The 18,187-nt window shown below is 43.9% G+C and overlaps 1 protein-coding gene across 3 annotated transcripts in view; it reads right to left on the bottom strand.

The window, feature by feature from the left end:
- The window catches only part of MEGF10 (multiple EGF like domains 10), a 419,721-nt gene that overhangs the window by 22,230 nt on the left and 379,304 nt on the right, over positions 1–18,187 (bottom strand). For all 3 annotated transcript variants that reach the window (XM_029619232.1, XM_029619240.1, XM_029619250.1), the window contains 2 exons: positions 16,484–16,720; positions 6,984–7,108 (listed from right to left, as the gene is read on the bottom strand). In XM_029619232.1, coding sequence (XP_029475092.1) covers positions 6,984–7,108; positions 16,484–16,720 — 362 coding nt within the window. The remainder of the gene's footprint in view (positions 1–6,983; positions 7,109–16,483; positions 16,721–18,187) is intronic.

The following is an 18,187-nucleotide window of genomic DNA, read 5'->3' on the forward strand; positions in this document are numbered from 1 at the left end:
TCAGAGGAAGAGACAGAAGGTTCATCTTCCCATGGGTTGTAAGGGGCATCAGCCTTGCTCCCTGGCAACACCTGGGGGGAGCATGGAGTACGACCCTGGGCCAGGGCATCAGGGGCACCGAGAGTCCCACAGGTACTAAAGGCACCGATGGCCCCGGAGGCATCTACAGCATCAAAGAACCCGGTAACTCAAGGCTTGGCGGCTGCAGAACCGGTCAGGGGGGACGTACCACCAGAGCCAATGGCCCTTCCTCATCAGAGGAATCTGCGATGGGGATGGTCTCCGATTGCAGCCTCACCGGTGCCCCCTGTGGCAGCGAGGGCTCCCAAGGCATCAGGGCATGGGTTGCTTCGGCAGTGCACCGAGGAGCAGATCCAAACACTCCAGCAATGGCGCAGGCTATGGTGGCAGCAGAGGCCCCGAGGGGGTTGGAGGCTTAATGCCCTGCAGGGCTTGCCCCACCACCAACCGCACTCTGCACTCCAACTCCTCCTCGAATACTGTCGATGACAGTACAGCTTGAGGAGGAGGAGGAGGAGAAACCTGGTTCCCCTCGGAGCCCTGAGGGGAACCAGTGACTGGCACTGATATAGATGGGTACCACCTCGGACCCTCAGCTTCGATGGGCATCTATGCCTCGTGGCATTGCAGATGATGCCGGTGCCTTTCTGAGCTTGGAGCCATGAGAGGAAGGTGACCGATGACTGTGCTTCCTTGATTTCTCCCGATGCTCAGCCTAGTCTTTCCCCAGTGCCAAGGATGATGGCGACGATCCAGACATAGAGAGGGAAGGAATAGACACAGGCTAATCCCCAGCACCTACTTCCAGCTGGGAACTTGGCAAGGGAGAGGACAAGATGGGGCCAGTACCTCCAGGGTCCTCTTTACCACGGAGTGTCAATGTCCTAGACACCAATGTCGAGGGTTTAGACTTCTTGGCGCCAAACAACTTGTCTATCTTGTCCAGGCTTTCTTGTCGACCCTTGGGGGTCATTTGAGCACAAAAGAAAGCCGCAAACATCGTGCGAGGCCCCCAGGCACAGAATGCAGACCTCGTGGGAGTCTGTAATGGACATGGTCTGGGGACACTGGGGGCAGCAGCAGAACCCAGAGAACGCCATGGAAAAAAGCAACTGCCGAGCATCGATGGCCGGTGGCCACCAGGAGACAGTACCATTGGTAATTGACTGCAAAGAACGAGGTACTTACTGCATCGCCTTTAACTGGAGCCAGGAAAGGATTGAGGGACCTGGCATGGGAAAAGAATGACAAATGAACTAAAAAATATAGTTTCCGAAAGAAAAAAGTGCAAGCTTCACATCCACGAGACAATAGCTCTGCGGAAAAGAAGAGACTGAAGAGGAACCCCATGTGGACATGTGGATAGTGGCATGCTGTGCATGCTCAGTATGCCTAGTCAAAGTTCTAGAAACTTTGACAGAAGTTTTCTGTGCTGGCATCCATCTGATAATGTCACCCATATGTGAGGACCACCATCCTGCCTGTCCTAGGAGAATGTAAAATGATGAATCTGATAGCTAAGTCTCCTCGGTTTTGTCATGATGTACATCAAATAGTACAGCACTCCCTGTGTGAGTACATGTTTGTTTTTTAAACATTAATATTTTGCTGATCCCAACATTATTAACCTCAGTGGCTTACAATGAATACACAAAGGGTCTGATTTTCAAAAGCATTTACATGCTTAACACTGGGTTTTACATGTATAAATGGGCTTTGGAAAATTGCTACAATATATGCCATTGAAATCTTAATAGGTTTTACCCTCATTAAGTGGACTTAACCCAAGTAAATGGCTTTTGAAAATTGCTATAATAGATGTTACATTTACATACAAAATTCCTTTGAAAATTCACCTGTTAAACAACAATATAAAATACATAGCACCACTACCCCTTAAACACACATCTTATTACAATTATACCAGGAATAATAAAAAAACAAAACAAAATGCCACCCACAAAGTAAATGCCATCCCTAGAATAACACAAAAATAAAAACAATCGGCAGTATTTCCACTAGTTAATAATTTTAATCCTTTGGAAAAGCTTAAACAAAATATGCCTTCACCTTTTTTTGGAAAGCCAGCTAATGTTGTCCAATCATAATTCTAAGGGGAACAAGCTTGTTTATTCATTTATGAACATTTGATATTCCACTTTTTGCCAGGTTTGATCTCAAAGTGAATTTCAGAAATTAAGCCTTAGGCAGGTATAACATGGTTAATGTAGTTAACATTGAGTGCCAATGAATGGGAAAACCCTTTAATATTCCTAATGAGTTGGCTGGGGAAAAGCCACCACCCAGCTGATGGAGATGGAGACCAACAGGCCTGCTGACACTGCTCCCTACCAAGTTCCACAAAATGGAGCCAGCAACCACAAATACTGAAGAACAAGTCTCAGCTAAAGGACTGGCAGGAGGACTGTAACAGTTGGCTAGGAAAATACTCAGTTAAAATGTATTTAAAATAACTAGGTTCATCTCCCACCCACCTGGGCCTTAAAAATCAAGATGACATAAGTTGTATGCACCAAGCAGTAGGTAACCAGTGTAAATCTTTCAGAATAGGCATTTTATGATTCTGATATGAACAACCAGCAACAAGACAGGCAGCACCATTCTGAATAAATTGTAACACATGTATTAGCCTGGAAGCCTCAAATAAAATAACTTACAGTAATCAATATATGAAAGTACAGTTGTTTACAGAACCATTCTCAGATCATCATAAGACAAAAGAGGCATCAATCTGTGAATGAACTTCACCTAACAAAATGCCATGTTTGCCACAGCTTTAATTTGGGCTTTTCAAGACAACTTGGAGTCAGCTTTGATAGCAAGATTCCAAATTTCTTCAAAAGGAAGGGCTACCTTTTCCAGCTGCATTTCCATCAGGGGAGGGGGTGTATTCATATGTATTTTTGATCCTTTGGATGGAATGCTACTGCCTATGTATTGGAGAAAAAGAGTTCTTGTGCATTGTGTTGTGTGGAAAGTGGGCCAGTTCCTGACACCAGGGCACCTCCCCAGACCTAAGCCCGATACCGGGGCCTGGCCCAGGCCTTGGAGCAGCTCTGATGATGTCCTCTTCTTTCTTCTTTTCTTTTTCAACTGACACCATCTGTTGGAGTCGCATCGGAATTAATTAACTCCGGGCATTCACCCCTGCGGACGGCACCGTTTTGATGTATGGCACTGTACAGCAATGCCATACCCTAGGCCCAGGCTTTGGTGCTAGCCCAGGTGTCGTGACCCGGCCTCCAGGCCAGGCCCAGGTGTCAGAACCCGGCCTCTTGGCCCTGGCGTCAAGCCTGGGTCTGGTTCGAGGCCCTGGTGTCGGGACACAGTCTCCAGGTCAAGCTACAATGTTGGGCCTGGACCCAGGCCCAGGTGTGGAGATCTGGCCTTCAGGCCAGGCCCTGACCTCGGGCCTGGGTCGGGGTTGAGGCCCCGGTGTCAGGAGCTGGCCTGAATGCTTCTGCAGATTCCTGACGAATCAGGTACGTGATTATTCAGGGAAAGGGCTCAGTCTCACCCGAGGCCCCAGTGTCATCTGGGCTTAGGCCAAGACCCCAGCATCGCACTATGGCCTAGCCATGACCACTGCTTTGGGCCTCGGCCTATGCCCTAGGTAAGGCCCTGGCATATATTTAATACTAATGCAACGAATAAGGCTTGTTTTATTTGGTGGGGTCCTTGATTCATTTCGGGGTCCCCAAATGAAATGAATTGTACTTATTTGTCGTGTTTTGTGCATTGGTGCTAGCATATGCACATACTTAATGATAATAGGTGTCCCCATTAAGCCTTGACTGTTAATTCCATATTTATTATTATAGTAGTACTGACTCAGAAAAGCACCATATAAGTCTACCTAGGGATTTGTAACTGTTGAAAACAGGATATTGGGCTTGATGGACCTTTGGTCTGACCCAGTATGGCAATTTTATGATGTGAAAGTTCTTTATAACTATAAGCACACTTTTATATCCCGGGGGGGGCGGCAGTCCGGGGACGGTCCCGAGTCCTCCGGCACAGCGGCAGGCAGCTGGCCAGTGTGCGTAACTCCGTGGAATAAGGCAGGAGGGGGGATTTAGGTAGGGCTGGGGGGTGGGTTAGATAGGGGAAGGGAGGGAACGGTGGGGGGGCAGCCTTGGAGGGAACGGGGAAAGCCATTGGGGCTCCCCTTGGGCTCAGCACGCACAAGGTGCACCCCCTTGCGCGCGCTGACCCTGGATTTTATAACATGCGCGCGGCAGCGCGCGCATGTTATAAAATCAGGTGTACATTTGTGCGCACCGGGTAGCGCGCACAAATGTACCCCACGTGCGAAGGATTTAAAATTGGCCCCAGTGTGTATAAGAGCTTTTTTTTTTTCTGGTTTCAGCATCAGACACTTCCCTGAATGCTGTTTAACATTCTTTGTTTTTCCCTAGATATATAAAATTATGCTGCACAGTTAATTAAAGATTGCTATTTTTCATCTATGTTTCCCCATTGATTCCTATAGAGATAGTTATGTAAATGTTGTTATTTTTTATTCTTTATTTTCTCTGTATACATCCCTACCCTAGATGGCATGCCCAGATGATTCAGTTCTCAGCCAGGAGGACTGGAATGAAGTCTCTTTTAGCTGGCAGGGATCATCACATTATGAACAATCATCTTCCTTCCCATTTCAGAATCTAAGATGTGCATTCATTTTTGCCAAATTGCAAAATTTCAATGAAATTGTCCAATTCAGCATGTTTCGGGAGCCCGAAAAACGATCGGGATTTTGCCGTTTTTTCGCGAAAAATCATTTTTCGGGTTAGTGCGCACTAATGGGGGTTAGTGCGCACTAACGGGAGTTAGTACATGCTAACTCCCATTAGCACGCGCTAACAAAAACTAACAAAAAGTAACAAAATCTAATGTTTTTTGTTAGCGCGCACTAACTCAAAAAAAGTTTTTTCGTGAAAAAAAAACCCGAACCGCGAAAAAACAACATTTCCTTCGGCGGCCGAAAAACGAAGATCGACACGAACACAAAAAACGATTCACATCTCTAGAATCTAGCTCAGTGTGGAATATTCCAGCCCTTGAGGGCCACAAGCTGGTTGGATTTTCAGCATATCCCTAATAAATATGCATGAGACATATTTACATACATTTAAGGCTCTGTGCTTGTAAATCTATCTCATGCATATTCATTAGGTATAGCCTAAAAACCTAACAAGTTGGTGACCCTTGAGGACTGGAATTTCACACTCCTGACCTAGCTTGTCATTTCCCTGGTATTGCCTATCCTAGCTGGCTCCTCAGACAGGAAACGCAAATTTGAATTTCATGCACTGGAACCCTAAATCATGGGAGCAGCCTGGATGAGTGCCTGTGACCCTGGCTTTTACTTCTAGCTAGAGCTTAGCTTGGACATTTGGCAGCGGTCTGTGTTGGTGTGGGTGGGAGGCTGGGTTGCTTGAGTTATTTTGTTTTAATTTACTTGGAGCTTATGATGTGTGGTGTTTATTTATTTCTATATACCGATATTCATGGTGGCTTCATACCGGTTTACAGCATGTATACAAACAATAACAGATAAAATATACATAAGAAAAATGATAAAATTAAACAGGCATTGTAAATAAAATATCAAATATAATCTAAAAAAGAATAAAACAATAAACCAAGACCATTATAAAAGATATTATTAAAACAAATAAAACTATACTAAAATACTTTCATTGAAACAAAACCCATCACGTAAATGCTTGCAGGAATAGCCATGTTTTCAATTTCTTTTTAAATGTCTGCAAGTTAACTTCTAGCCTTAATTTGGATGGTAGTGCATTCCATAACCCTGGTCCTGCTAATGCTCTCTCTCTTACTGAGTTTAAATAATGCTCTCTCTCTTACTGAGTTTAAATGTGCCAATTTAGGAGACTGGATCGTTAATAGTCCCTTGCCTGCTGAACTCAGATTTCGTTGTGGAGCATGAAGGTGTTAATAGAACCAGAATAGAGGGAGTATTAATTGTGGTGAGATTGAAGTTGTTTTAGAGTGGATATTCTTGGTGAGGGTTGGATATGGGGTTGAGGTTGGTTTGGTATTTTATTATATATTGATGACTTATTTTAACCTGCTTTGATGTATATGGCATTGTGGAATATCAAATAGTAAATAAATAAAATATTTAAATGATGCGTTGTAGTGATCAAAGCATGGACAAGTGTTTTAGTTTCTTACTCTTTGTTTGACCTGATTTTTTTTAAGCAGGTGGTTTAAACCCTCTTCTTTGGTCATTGTGTTCCCTATGGGTCTGGGTGGCAGGGCATTAATCCCCATAATGTACAAGATCTCAGACTCATCCAAAAGGCCAAGAAAGGACCATCTGCAGCACATAGCTCAGAAACTGCCCTTGGATCTCAGCCGATAGACTACACCTACTTGATATTTTAGAGAGTAATGTTATTGAGGTCTATTAATTAAGTAGATACCATGGTTAAAATTAGCTCAGGGCATTTTCACTAATCAGTTTCAGATATTGTTGATGTCAGGAGGATGGATCTGCATATCTAAAAGAGGTTATTGAGGGTCCTGCATGCTGTAATGATGATAATATATTATGCAGTTGCAAGAGGGGTCTGGCCTAAAAAGCACATGAAACGGGTTTATTCATATTTTGTAAGGTACACAAGTCCTCTGAGTCAGATTTTTTATATAAAGAATCAAAGGATACAATTCTTTTTTACCAAACTCTCTGAATATCTTCTGGCTGTACATTTTTCTAATTCACTGTGTTAGTTCATTTTTCAAGATGATCTACATATCATAGGGTACATTAGTACTGAGCAAACTCCTTCACTGCCAGGGAGGGGTAATTTGTACTGAGTTAGCACCTCCAGTTGTTTTGAAAAGTTGACTCCTATGCTATATATAACCTTTCCCTATACACAAATACAGATATTTTTATTATTTACCTTTGCTTGGACAATCCTGTCCATGTTGACATGCGATCCAGTTGTACACTGAGTGAGGGTGTGATAACTGGGGTTGGAAAAATAATGACTATTTGCATTTCCGCCATTACTGTGAGGAATGGTGTCTGAAAAAAAAAGATGGGGGAAAAGCAATGATTAATAGAATATTGCTTTCAACTAGTGGTAAGAAAATATAAAAGTAAAAATGCAGACTACCTATTATTTTCTGTCGATAAGCAGAGCTGAATTAGCCATGATCTTTGGGCGACTTCATCAGGCAACACTAAACGGAACTGTCTGTTCAAGCTAGTAGAACTTTGAGCTCTACTGAGCATGTGCAGGAGTTCCCATGCGGGCATTACCTCAAGAGTCTCCTCAGGTTGTCTATGAGAATGAAAAACAGACTATCTGTCTCTCTCTCAAAAATGTTTCTCCTTATCTTTTCTATCTTGCTGATTCCAGCGATCCTCAAAAGACTTTTCCGTGCTATTTTTGTTTCTTACAAAAAAACATAAAAGGAAAAAGAACTCAGATAAAAGGACAGGTAAGATCTATGAGGAACTTCTGGAACTTTCCCAATGGCTGCGAAGAAAACTATAAGTGACTTCACAGCTTGCTCTTGTGGCCAAATAATGTCCATTACTGATGGCCGCAAACTATGCTACCTCTTCCTGGGTCATGACCATGACTAGTTGAACTGTCCAGCATGTAATCAGATGTCTTGGATAGCAGCCAAGATAACCAGCTTAAGGGCCAGGAGTAGAAGCAGGTCAGCTTCTAGGAGTCATCACTCCTTCCCTTCCTTAAATAGCAGCTGAAGCAGAGCAACTTCATCTTACCGGGAGGACCCAGACTGGATGCCAGAGGTACACTGAGCCCAAAATGGCCAAAGTCCATGAAGTTAGTCAGAGTGCCTTTCAAGGCAAAGCATCATGACTCCTTGACACACTTGGTACAGTCAGCCCCAGTGCAGTCTAAAAAGATTAAATAATTGATTCAGCATCAAGAAAAGATCAAATATGCATTGGAACCATCAAAGCAATCATTATAGTAACTGTCAAAATCCCCAAAGTGTATCGCTGCATTGAGGAAATCACTGAACCAGACTCTATTGGACCATCACTTGACGCAGGGTGCATTGATGTGCTTGACACATCATGCATCAATGTGATCAAAGCACAATGCACTGACTCACTTGATGCATGTTCCATTGGAAAAACTGACATATGATGTATTGAGGACTTTAAAGTTAGATGACCTGAAGCCACCGCCTCATTAGACATCGAAGCAATTAAAGCATTTCAGATTGCAGATCACACTGATGCAATCAATGCATCTCCTATCAAAATCGACACACACTGTAGAAAATCACTTGACGTATTGAACATCAGACTCTACGCAAGCATTGATGCAAGTCACTGCTGAGTCAACACACTCGGAACTGGAAGAATTCCATATCCATATTCCATATCAGAACATATCCAAACCTCTCTCCTTTATCACCTCGCTCTTCAGCCTCTATGATGTCAAAAGAGAGAGAGATCAATTTTTCCAGTTCTGCCACTCTGCCCAGGAGAACATTATGCACAGGAAATCTTGCCTGTGCAACTATATGCAGCCTACAATGTTTCGCTAGCAAGAGCTAAGCCACAATTCTCACCACCTATCACCAGAGCCTTACTAGTCTCCCAACTATTGACCCAAGATCTCCACCTATACTCTCCAGATCCCATATGCTCTATCCTTCCATTACCATCCAATCTTCCATGAGTAATAGAACATAAATCTGTTCTAGTATCTGAAGAAGATGCCCCACCACTGACACCAGCCCAGAGATCTTAACAGACAATGGAAAAAATTTCAAACATAGTACAGGAGGTTTTTTGCCTCCTTTGTATGAGAACTGGGACAACTGACTTTTCCACTGGCCTACCTAATCATTCCTTTTTTGCCTCAGAAAGTAATGCCAGGAGCACCGCCATTACCAACATCATCATCTTCAGGGCGCAGAAGATCTGCTTCCAGTGAACGACTTCCACCTACTTCAATTCCTTCAAGAAATGTCAGCCCTCTCCGCTTGCCACAATTCTCTTGGTTCAGTGTTCACTCTCCAGGGGAGTCCTCCGGCAGCTCCATGGGCATCCCTTCTGACCCACTTATGGGGCTTCCGGATCATATGTCTTCCAAATGTATGGAAAAGATGAGTATAGAACTCAAAGTAGACATACATAAGGACCCAGACCCCAGGACAGAGGTTATGAGATTATTAAACATCCTTGACATTCCAGCAGAACCGTCCACCCTGTCATCACATGCAGAATTGGATGTTGTCCTCATGAAGATGTGGGAAACTCTTTAATTGGGCATGACAGATGCCCAAAAACTAGATCTTAAGGTCAAAATGAAGAAATCACTGGATTACAAAGTAGTAGAATTCCAACATAACTCTGTGATGGTGGATTCAGCCATGAAAAAGGCCAAGACCTGCTTTCATTCCAACACTGCTCTGGTAAAAGATCACTGTACCCTTGATGATTTGGGGAATGGGTAATTCCAAGTCTCCATGTTCACAGCAAGAATCTCACAACACTAATTTTTACATGGTTCAATACATTTATGACTGTTCAAAATTTAAAACTTCATCTGCTCAGAAACAGGTGAACAAATTTCACCTGCTTCACTCTGATTTGGAGGAAGGTATCTGATACCTTCTTTGTTCAGTGTATGAGTCTTTTGATATCACAATATAAACACCTGCTGTGTCCATTGGAGCACATCGCATGGCATGGCTCAGGGCCTGCAATATAAGGAAAGACGTTCACAAAAAACTACCTGGCCTATCGTGTATAGGCAACAACCTTTTCGAGAAAAGCTGCAAAAAACTGTATCCCAGATCAAGGAACCATTCCATTCACTATCTACTTCAGCTGAGCTACACGCATCTAACAGAAGGCCTTTCCTGTCTTACAAACATCCGACATTCGATATAATGTGTACTAGGGTACACATTATATCGAAATGAAAGGATGGATCAAATTAGTGGAAGATTGACTCATGCCCTCTTTAATATAAAGTTCTAACAGAATAAAAGCTCTGCAGAAAACAAAATGCAATGTTGAATCTTTATGGATAGAAATTCCAGGTGAAAAGGGGGAAAAAAATAGCAGTGAGGGTATATTACCATCCATCTGGCCAGAATGAATATCAGACAATGAAATGCTTAAAGAAATTAGGGAGGATAGCAAAATCAGTAGCACAGTAATACTGAGGAATTTCAATCACCCCAGTATTGGCTGGGTGAATGTCACCTCGGGACATGCTAGAGAGATAAAGTTCTTGAATGAAATAAATTACTGTTTTATGGACCAACATGAGGGGAAACTATTTTAGACCTAGTCCTTGGTGAAATACAGGATTTGGTGTGAGAGGTAACAATGTTGGAACCACTTGGCAATAGTAATCACAACATGATCAAATTTGACTTAACTGGAAGGAAGACACTAAAGAAATCTATTGTGACAGCAATTAACTTTCAAAAAGATAACTATGATAAAATGAGGGAAATGGTTAGGAAAAAACCGAAAGGTACAACTGCAAAGGTTAAGAGTTTAGATTGGGTATGGAGTTGTTTAAAAATACCATCTAGGAGGCTCAGACCAGATGTATTTCATGCATTAGGAGAGGTGGAAGGAAAGCTAAACGCCTGTCGGCATGGTTAAAAGGTAAGGTGAGAAAGGCTTTAATAGCTTAAAGAACATCTTTCAAGAAAAGGAAAAAGGATCTGAATGAAGAAAACAGTAAACAATATGGGGCGGATTTTAAAACGAGCGCGAATAGCCTACTTTTGTTTGCGCTCCAGGCGCAAACAAAAGTACGCTGGATTTTAGTAGATACGCGCAGAGCCGCGCGTATCCGCTAAAATCCTGGATCGGCGCGCGCAAGGCTATCGATTTCGTATAGCCGGCGCGCGCCGAGCCGCGCAGCCTACCCCCGTTCCCTCCAAGGCCGCTCCGAAATCGGAGCGGCCTCGGAGGGAACTTTCCTTTGCCCTCCCCTCACCTTCCCCTCCCTTCCCCTACCTAACCCCCCCCGCCCGGCCCTGTCTAATCCCCCTCCTTACCTTTGTCGGGGGATTTACGCCTCCCAGAGGGAGGCGTAAATCCCCGCGCGTCAGCGGGCCTCCTGCGCGCCGGGACGCGACCTGGGGGCGGGTCCGGAGGGCGCGGCCACGCCCCCGGGCTGTAGCCACGCCCCCGGGCCCGCCCCCGGAACGCTCCCAACACGCCCCGAAAACACCGCGCGGTTCGGGCCCGCCCCCGACACGCCCCCTCCGAAAACCCCGGGACTTACGCGAGTCCCGGGGCTCTGCGCGCGCTGGTAGGCCTATGTAAAATAGGCTTACCGGCACGCAGGGCCCTGCTCGCGTAAATCCGCCCGGTTTTGGGCGGATTTACGCGAGCAGGGCTCTTAAAATCCGCCCCTATAGGCACTGGCAAGTTAAATGCACAGCACTGATAAGGAAGACAAAGAGAGAATTTGAAAAGAAGCTTGTCATAGAAGCAAAAACTCATAATAAAGGCTTATAGAGGTACATTTGAAGTAAAAAGCCTGCAAGGGAGTCAGATGATCAAGGGGTAAAAAGGGGCACTTAGGGATAACAAAGCTATAGCAAAGAGAATACATTCTTTGATTTGGTCTTCACTAAGGAAGATGTAAGAGAGAAAACCAAGCAAGAAATGATATTCAAAGGTGATGATTCAGGGGAACTGAACAAATCTTTGTGAACCTGGAAAATGTACTAGGGCAAATTGGCAAACTAAAGAGTAGCAAATCACCTGGACTAGATGGCATAAGTCCCATAGTTCTGAAAGAACTGAAACTGAAATTGCAGACTTGCTATTAGAAATTTGTAAACTATCATTAAAATTGTCTATGATACCTGAAAATTGGAAGGTTGCCAATGAAACACCAATTTTAAAAAAGGTATCAAGAAGCGATCCAGGAAACTACAGACCAATGAGTCTGGCATCTGTGCAAGGCAAAATGGTAGAAATTATCATAAAGAACAAAATTGCTGAACATATAGATAGACATAGCTTAATGGGACAAAGCCAACATGGATTTAGCCAAGGGAAGTCTTGCCTCACCAAGCTGCTACATTATTTGAGGATGTAAATAAGCGTGGATAAAGGTGAGCCAGTTGATATAATATATCTGGATTTCCAGAAAACATTTGACAAGTCCCTCATATGAAACTTCTTAGGAAATAAAAAAATGTTGGGATAGGAGATAGTGTCCTGTTGTGGATTGCAAACTGATTAAATAACAGAAAACAGCATATAGAGCTAAATGGTAATTTTTCAAATGAAGAAAGGTGTTCTGGGAACACTGCTTTTTAATGTATTTATAAACAACCTGGAAATGGGAACAACCAGTGAAGTGATCAAATTTGCTGATGACACAAAATTACTCAAAGTTGTAAAATCACAAGAGGATTGTGAGAAATTGAAAGGGGACCTTGCAAAACTGGGACACTGGGCATGCGAATGGCAAATTAAATTTAATGTGGACAAGTTTAAGGCGATGCACGTAGGGAATGCAAGGTTCCACACTGGGAGTCACCACTCAGGAAAAGTATCTAGGTGTTATCCTTGAAAATATATTGAAGTCTTGTGCTCAGTATGCAGCAGCAGCAGCCAAGAAAGCAAATAGAATGCTATGGATTATTAGGAAAAGAATGGAAAATAAAACAGAGAAAATCGTAATGTCTCTGTATCACTCCATGGTGCAATCTCATCTTGAGTATTGTTTTCAGTTCTGGTCACCACATCTCAAGAAAGATATAGCAGAATTCGAAAAGGTGCAGAGAAGGGCAACCAAGATGATAATGGGGATAGAACAATTCCCCTATGAAGAAAGGCTAAAGAGGTTAGGACTCTTCAGCATAGAGAAGAGATGGCCGAGGGGAGATATGATAGAGGTCTATAAAATAATGAGTGGAATGGAATGAGTAAACGTTAATCAGTTGTTTACTCTTCCAAAAAGTACAAAGACCAGGGGACAATTAAGTTACTGGGTAATACATTTAAAACTAATAAGAGAAAATATGTTTTTACTCAACACATCATTAAGCTCTGGAATTTATTGCCAGAGGATGTTGGTGAAAGCTATTAGTGTAACTGTGGCTAAAAAAAAGGTGTGGACATTAACAATTATTAAGGTAGAGTTGCAGAAATCCACTGCTTATTAGAGATGTGAATCGGAACTGGAATCGGTTCGGATTCCGGTTCCGATTCACATGTGGGTTTTTTTCCATCGGGCCCGATCGCAGTTTTGTTTTTCGGCTGCGCCCCAGCCGATAAACAAAAAACCCACCCCGACCCTTTAAAGCTAATCCCCCACCCTCCTGACCCCCCAAAAAACCTTTTACAGGTACCTGGTGGTCCAGTGGGGGTCCCAGGAGTGATCTCCTGCTCCGGGCCGTCCTCCCGCTCCAGGGCCATCGGCTGCCACTAATCAAAATGGCGTCGATGGCCCTTTGCCCTTACCATGTGACAGGGTATCCGTGCCATTGGCTGTATCCTGTCACATGGTAGGAGCACTGGATGGCCGGCGCCATCTTGTGCTCCTTCCATGTGACCGGGGCTGACCAATGGCACCGGTAGTGCCTGTGACATAGTAAGGGCAAAGGCTATCGGCGCCATTTTGAATACTGGCAGACGACGGTCTGAGTGCAGGAGGTCGCTCCCGGACCCCCGCTGAACTTTTGGCAAGTCTTGTGGGGTCAGGAGGGCAAAGGGCCATCGGCGCCATTTTGATTAGTGGCAGCCGACGGCCCAAGAGCGGGAGATCACTCCCCGTGCTCCCACTGGACCACCAGGTAATTTTAAAACAGTTTTGGGGGGGTTCAGGAGGGTGGGGGAAGCAAAGGGGTCATTTTTAAAGGGTCGTGGGTTTTTTTTTTATTGGGCCATCGGCGCCATTTTTATTATTGGCAGCCAAAATGGCGCCGATGGCCCGAGAGCAGGAGATTGGTCCCGGGGCTTCCACTGGACCACCAGGTACTCGTAAAATGTTTTGGGGGCGTTCGGGAGGGTGGGGGAAGGTAAGGGTTTAGTTTTAAAGGGTCAGGGTGGGTTTAGGGGTTGTTTTGGTGTGCCGGTTTTCCCACCCTCCCCCCAAATAACTCCCGTTAGTGGACACTAACCCATTAACGATTTTTCACGATAAATCGGGGAAATTTCTATTGTATTGCGCACTCTAACGATTTTTGACAACTTAAAAAATATCGGACGATTTTTTTAAATCGTCAAAAAACGATTCACATCCCTACTGCTTATTCTTGGGATAAGCAGCTTGGAATCTATCCACCCCTTGGGATCCTGCCAGGTAATTGTGTCCTGGCTTGGCGACTGATGGAAACAGGATAGTGTGTTTGATGAACCCTTGTTCTGACCCACTATAGCAAGACTTATGTTGCAATGTCCTATTTTGGCATTAAACGCCCTTCAGCTTTTGAAGAATTCTGCAACTTGGCTAGTTTCCCTCAACTGCATGTGGGGCCACATTACTTCAGTGTTTGATCTCCACTGGTTGTCAATCTAGTGATGAGTAACTTGAAAGGTGATTATGTTTGTGCATAAAATTGCGGGCTCTCAACTCTTTTCCATGGCTTAAAACAATTCTCCATGTCCATAATCCTACATGATCTTTGCGATCTTACTAGAGGGGCTGACTGGCCATTCTCACCATGTGTCAGGCTCAGTTTTCAGAGATGGGAAAAAGCATTTTCAGTGGCTGCTCCAATGCTATGGAACTCGCTTCCCTAGGAATGGCACTTTACATGTACTAAAACCTTTAAAATCAGAGGCAGACATTTTTGTAAATTTCATTTGAAGCAGTGTATTCTTTCAGACTGCAAATGTGACACTGTCTGTTTTAATCTGTAAGTTTGTTGTGATGCTGTGCACTGCCTAGTTTTGACAGAGGCGGCCTATAAATATAAAAAATAAATAATTTTTCCACCCCTGCACTAAACTCACATGTGTATGTTTTTCCTTTATATATATATATAAATTTTAGCACATACTCATAAACATCTTTTCAGACAGATTTGATATGTACAAAAGGTACCAATTCTGGTCGCTGCATCTCAAAAAAGATATAGCTGCACTGGAGAAGGTTCAGAGAAGGGTGACCAACATGATAAAGGGGATGGTACAACTCTCCACGAGGAAAGGCTACAGAGGTTAAGGCTGCTCAGCTTGGAGAAGAGACAGCTGAGGGGGGATATGATAGAGGAAAAGGAACTAGGAGGCATCTTTGATAATTTATTTAATTTTTAAAAAAACATTTATGAATTGCTGTTCCCGATTAAGAATTTTTCTAAACGATACACAATCAATATCATAATACAGGTCAGCTAAACTAAAACTAAAACAGAATAGAACAATATCTGCACAAACAATTAAAATACTTAAATAATTAAAGTGTTGAGAGTGTATTTGCTATGTACTTCATCTAACAACCTAGATTAACCTCTTCTGACACTAACTACAACTGCTGCTCATCAGCCACATTTTCAGCCCTCTTTGAAATTTCAAAAGATCGCATTCTCTTAACCCCCCAGGAAGCTCATTCCACAACTTCAGATTTGCTATAGTAAAAGATCTTTTTTGTAATGAAATTTTTCTAAAAGCTTTTATTAGTCATGAGATGCCCATCCTCCTCCCTGGACAGCAGACTATCCTTGTCTTAGCTTTGGAACAGACTGAAGAGATACTGAAGCAATGCCCCTGTGGGAATTTCCACACATGCTCAGTAGAACTCAAAGCTCTATTAGCTTGGAGAGACAGTTCTGTTCGATGCCACCTCATGACTTCACCCACAGATCATTGCTAATTCATTCTGTTATCTATGGAAAAAACCTTTTACGGTAAGCAAACTTGCTTTTCTAACTGATGTTTTTTGACCAAGCGGCAAGGGGATAGGGGCAGGCTTATTCAATTATATCAAAGCTTAATACTGTGCAAAAAATCATTTACATATTGTTCTGGAAAAGTTCCCACATGAATGTACAGGGAACTTGGCCTTGTTGTTCAGCCTTGTATCAATGGGATCCCCTAAGCCAGGTTTTGTCAAGAATTATATTTTCAGGGTTATATGAAGATGTTTATTTTAGAAATAGGAGAACATTTATTTGTAAAAGTGAGAGCATGTTTTAAGAAGACAACCATGCAATAGTGTGAGAGTTTTCAAAAATTGGAATGATTAAAAAAAAAAAAAAAGGAACAATTACATGTCAATTATTTGTAAAAGAAAAAATGGTGTAAGTCCAACATGACCACTTTCTCAGTTTTGCAGGACTTTTTTTTATTTTGGTACGTAAAATGCTTCCAAATGAGGGTTAACTCCTCCTCGGAATCAAAGTTTTGTAGATATTAAGGAAGGATGTTTGTATAACTTAGCTCTGATAACCTTTCCCGTCTCAGTCTCCTTACCTGAGCGGGTATAGTCAGCATTGATGACCCTCAGGGCTGGCGTGTAGGTCACAGCTGGCATGGTTGTTTCTTTCCCCTTCTGCTTGTGTCTGTAAATGATAAATAGTGCCAGCAGCAAAAGGACAGCCAACACGAGGATAATGATGCCTGCGATGGTGCCAATCTGGTAGGAGTCAGCAGGGATAGCTGCACTTGTGCGGCTTAAGCTGTTCAAGTTTCCAACTATGATTACGCCTGCTGTACAACAGAGAAGGAAAGAGAGAGAGAACTTGAGTAAGAAAAGCTGCAGTGCACAAAATAACAGATAATGGATTTGCTTCCGAGTCCAGAGGCTTCTGGAGGCACTGACATGCCGCAGTCACTGTTCACAGAACATTTAGCAGGTCTTTAGGACTGGTGTATGTGCTTTCCAGCTGGTTAGTATTACAGACATGATATATGCCAGGGATGTGAATCGTTTTAGGACGATTAAAATTATCGTCCGATAATTTTAATATCGTCTTAAACCGTTATGGAACACAATACAATACAGATTCTAACGATTTATCGTTATAAATCGTTAGAATCGTGAGCCGGCACACTAAAACCCCCTAAAAACCCACCCCCGACCCTTTAAATTAAATCCCCCACCCTCCCGAACCCCCCCCCCAATAACTTAAATAACCTGCGGGTCCAGCGGCGGTCCGGAACGGCAGCGGTCCGGAACGGGCTCCTGCTCCTGAATCTTGTCGTCTTCAGCCGGCGCCATTTCCAAAATGGCGCCGAAAAATGGCGGCGGCCATAGACGAAAAAGATTGGACGGCAGGAGGTCCTTCCGGACCCCCGCTGGACTTTTGGCAAGTCTCGTGGGGGTCAGGAGGCCCCCCACAAGCTGGCCAAAAGTTCCTGGAGGTCCAGCGGGGGTCAGGGAGCGATTTCCCGCCGCGAATCGTTTTCGTACGGAAAATGGCGCCGGCAGGAGATCGACTGCAGGAGGTCGTTCAGCGAGGGTTTCCGGCGCCTCGCTGAACGACCTCCTGCAGTCGATCTCCTGCCGGCGCCATTTTCCGTACGGAAACGATTCGCGGCGGGAAATCGCTCCCTGACCCCCGCTGGACCTCCAGGAACTTTTGGCCAGCTTGTGGGGGGCCTCCTGACCCCCACGAGACTTGCCAAAAGTCCAGCGGGGGTCCGGAAGGACCTCCTGCCGTCCAATCTTTTTCGTCTATGGCCGCCGCCATTTTTCGGCGCCATTTTGGAAAATGGCGCCGGCTGAAGACGACAAGATTCAGGAGCAGGAGCCCGTTCCGGACCGCTGCCGTTCTGGACCGCCGCTGGACCCGCAGGTTATTTAAGTTATTTGGGGGGGGGTTCGGGAGGGTGGGGGATTAATTTAAAGGGTCGGGGGTGGGTTTTAGGGGGTTTTAATGTGCCGGTTTTTTTCGATTTTTAACGATTTTTAATGATTTTTTCACGATATTTTACCCCCCCAAACGGCAACAATACGATTCCCCTCCCCCTCCCAGCCGAAATCGATCGTTAAGACGATCGAGGACACGATTCACATCCCTAATATATGCCAAATCTGGTATGAATTCCCCATTTGAGAAAAGATCAAATCTCTCTAAGACATTGGTATTTTAAAAAGTTTCAAATCAAGTTATTTGAAAATTGGTAGAGATGGGCAAAAATACTGGAAACGTAAAACTCTGCCCGTTACCAATG

Source organism: Rhinatrema bivittatum, chromosome 1, assembly GCF_901001135.1.
Source record: "Rhinatrema bivittatum chromosome 1, aRhiBiv1.1, whole genome shotgun sequence".
Taxonomy (NCBI): Eukaryota; Metazoa; Chordata; class Amphibia; order Gymnophiona; family Rhinatrematidae; genus Rhinatrema; species Rhinatrema bivittatum.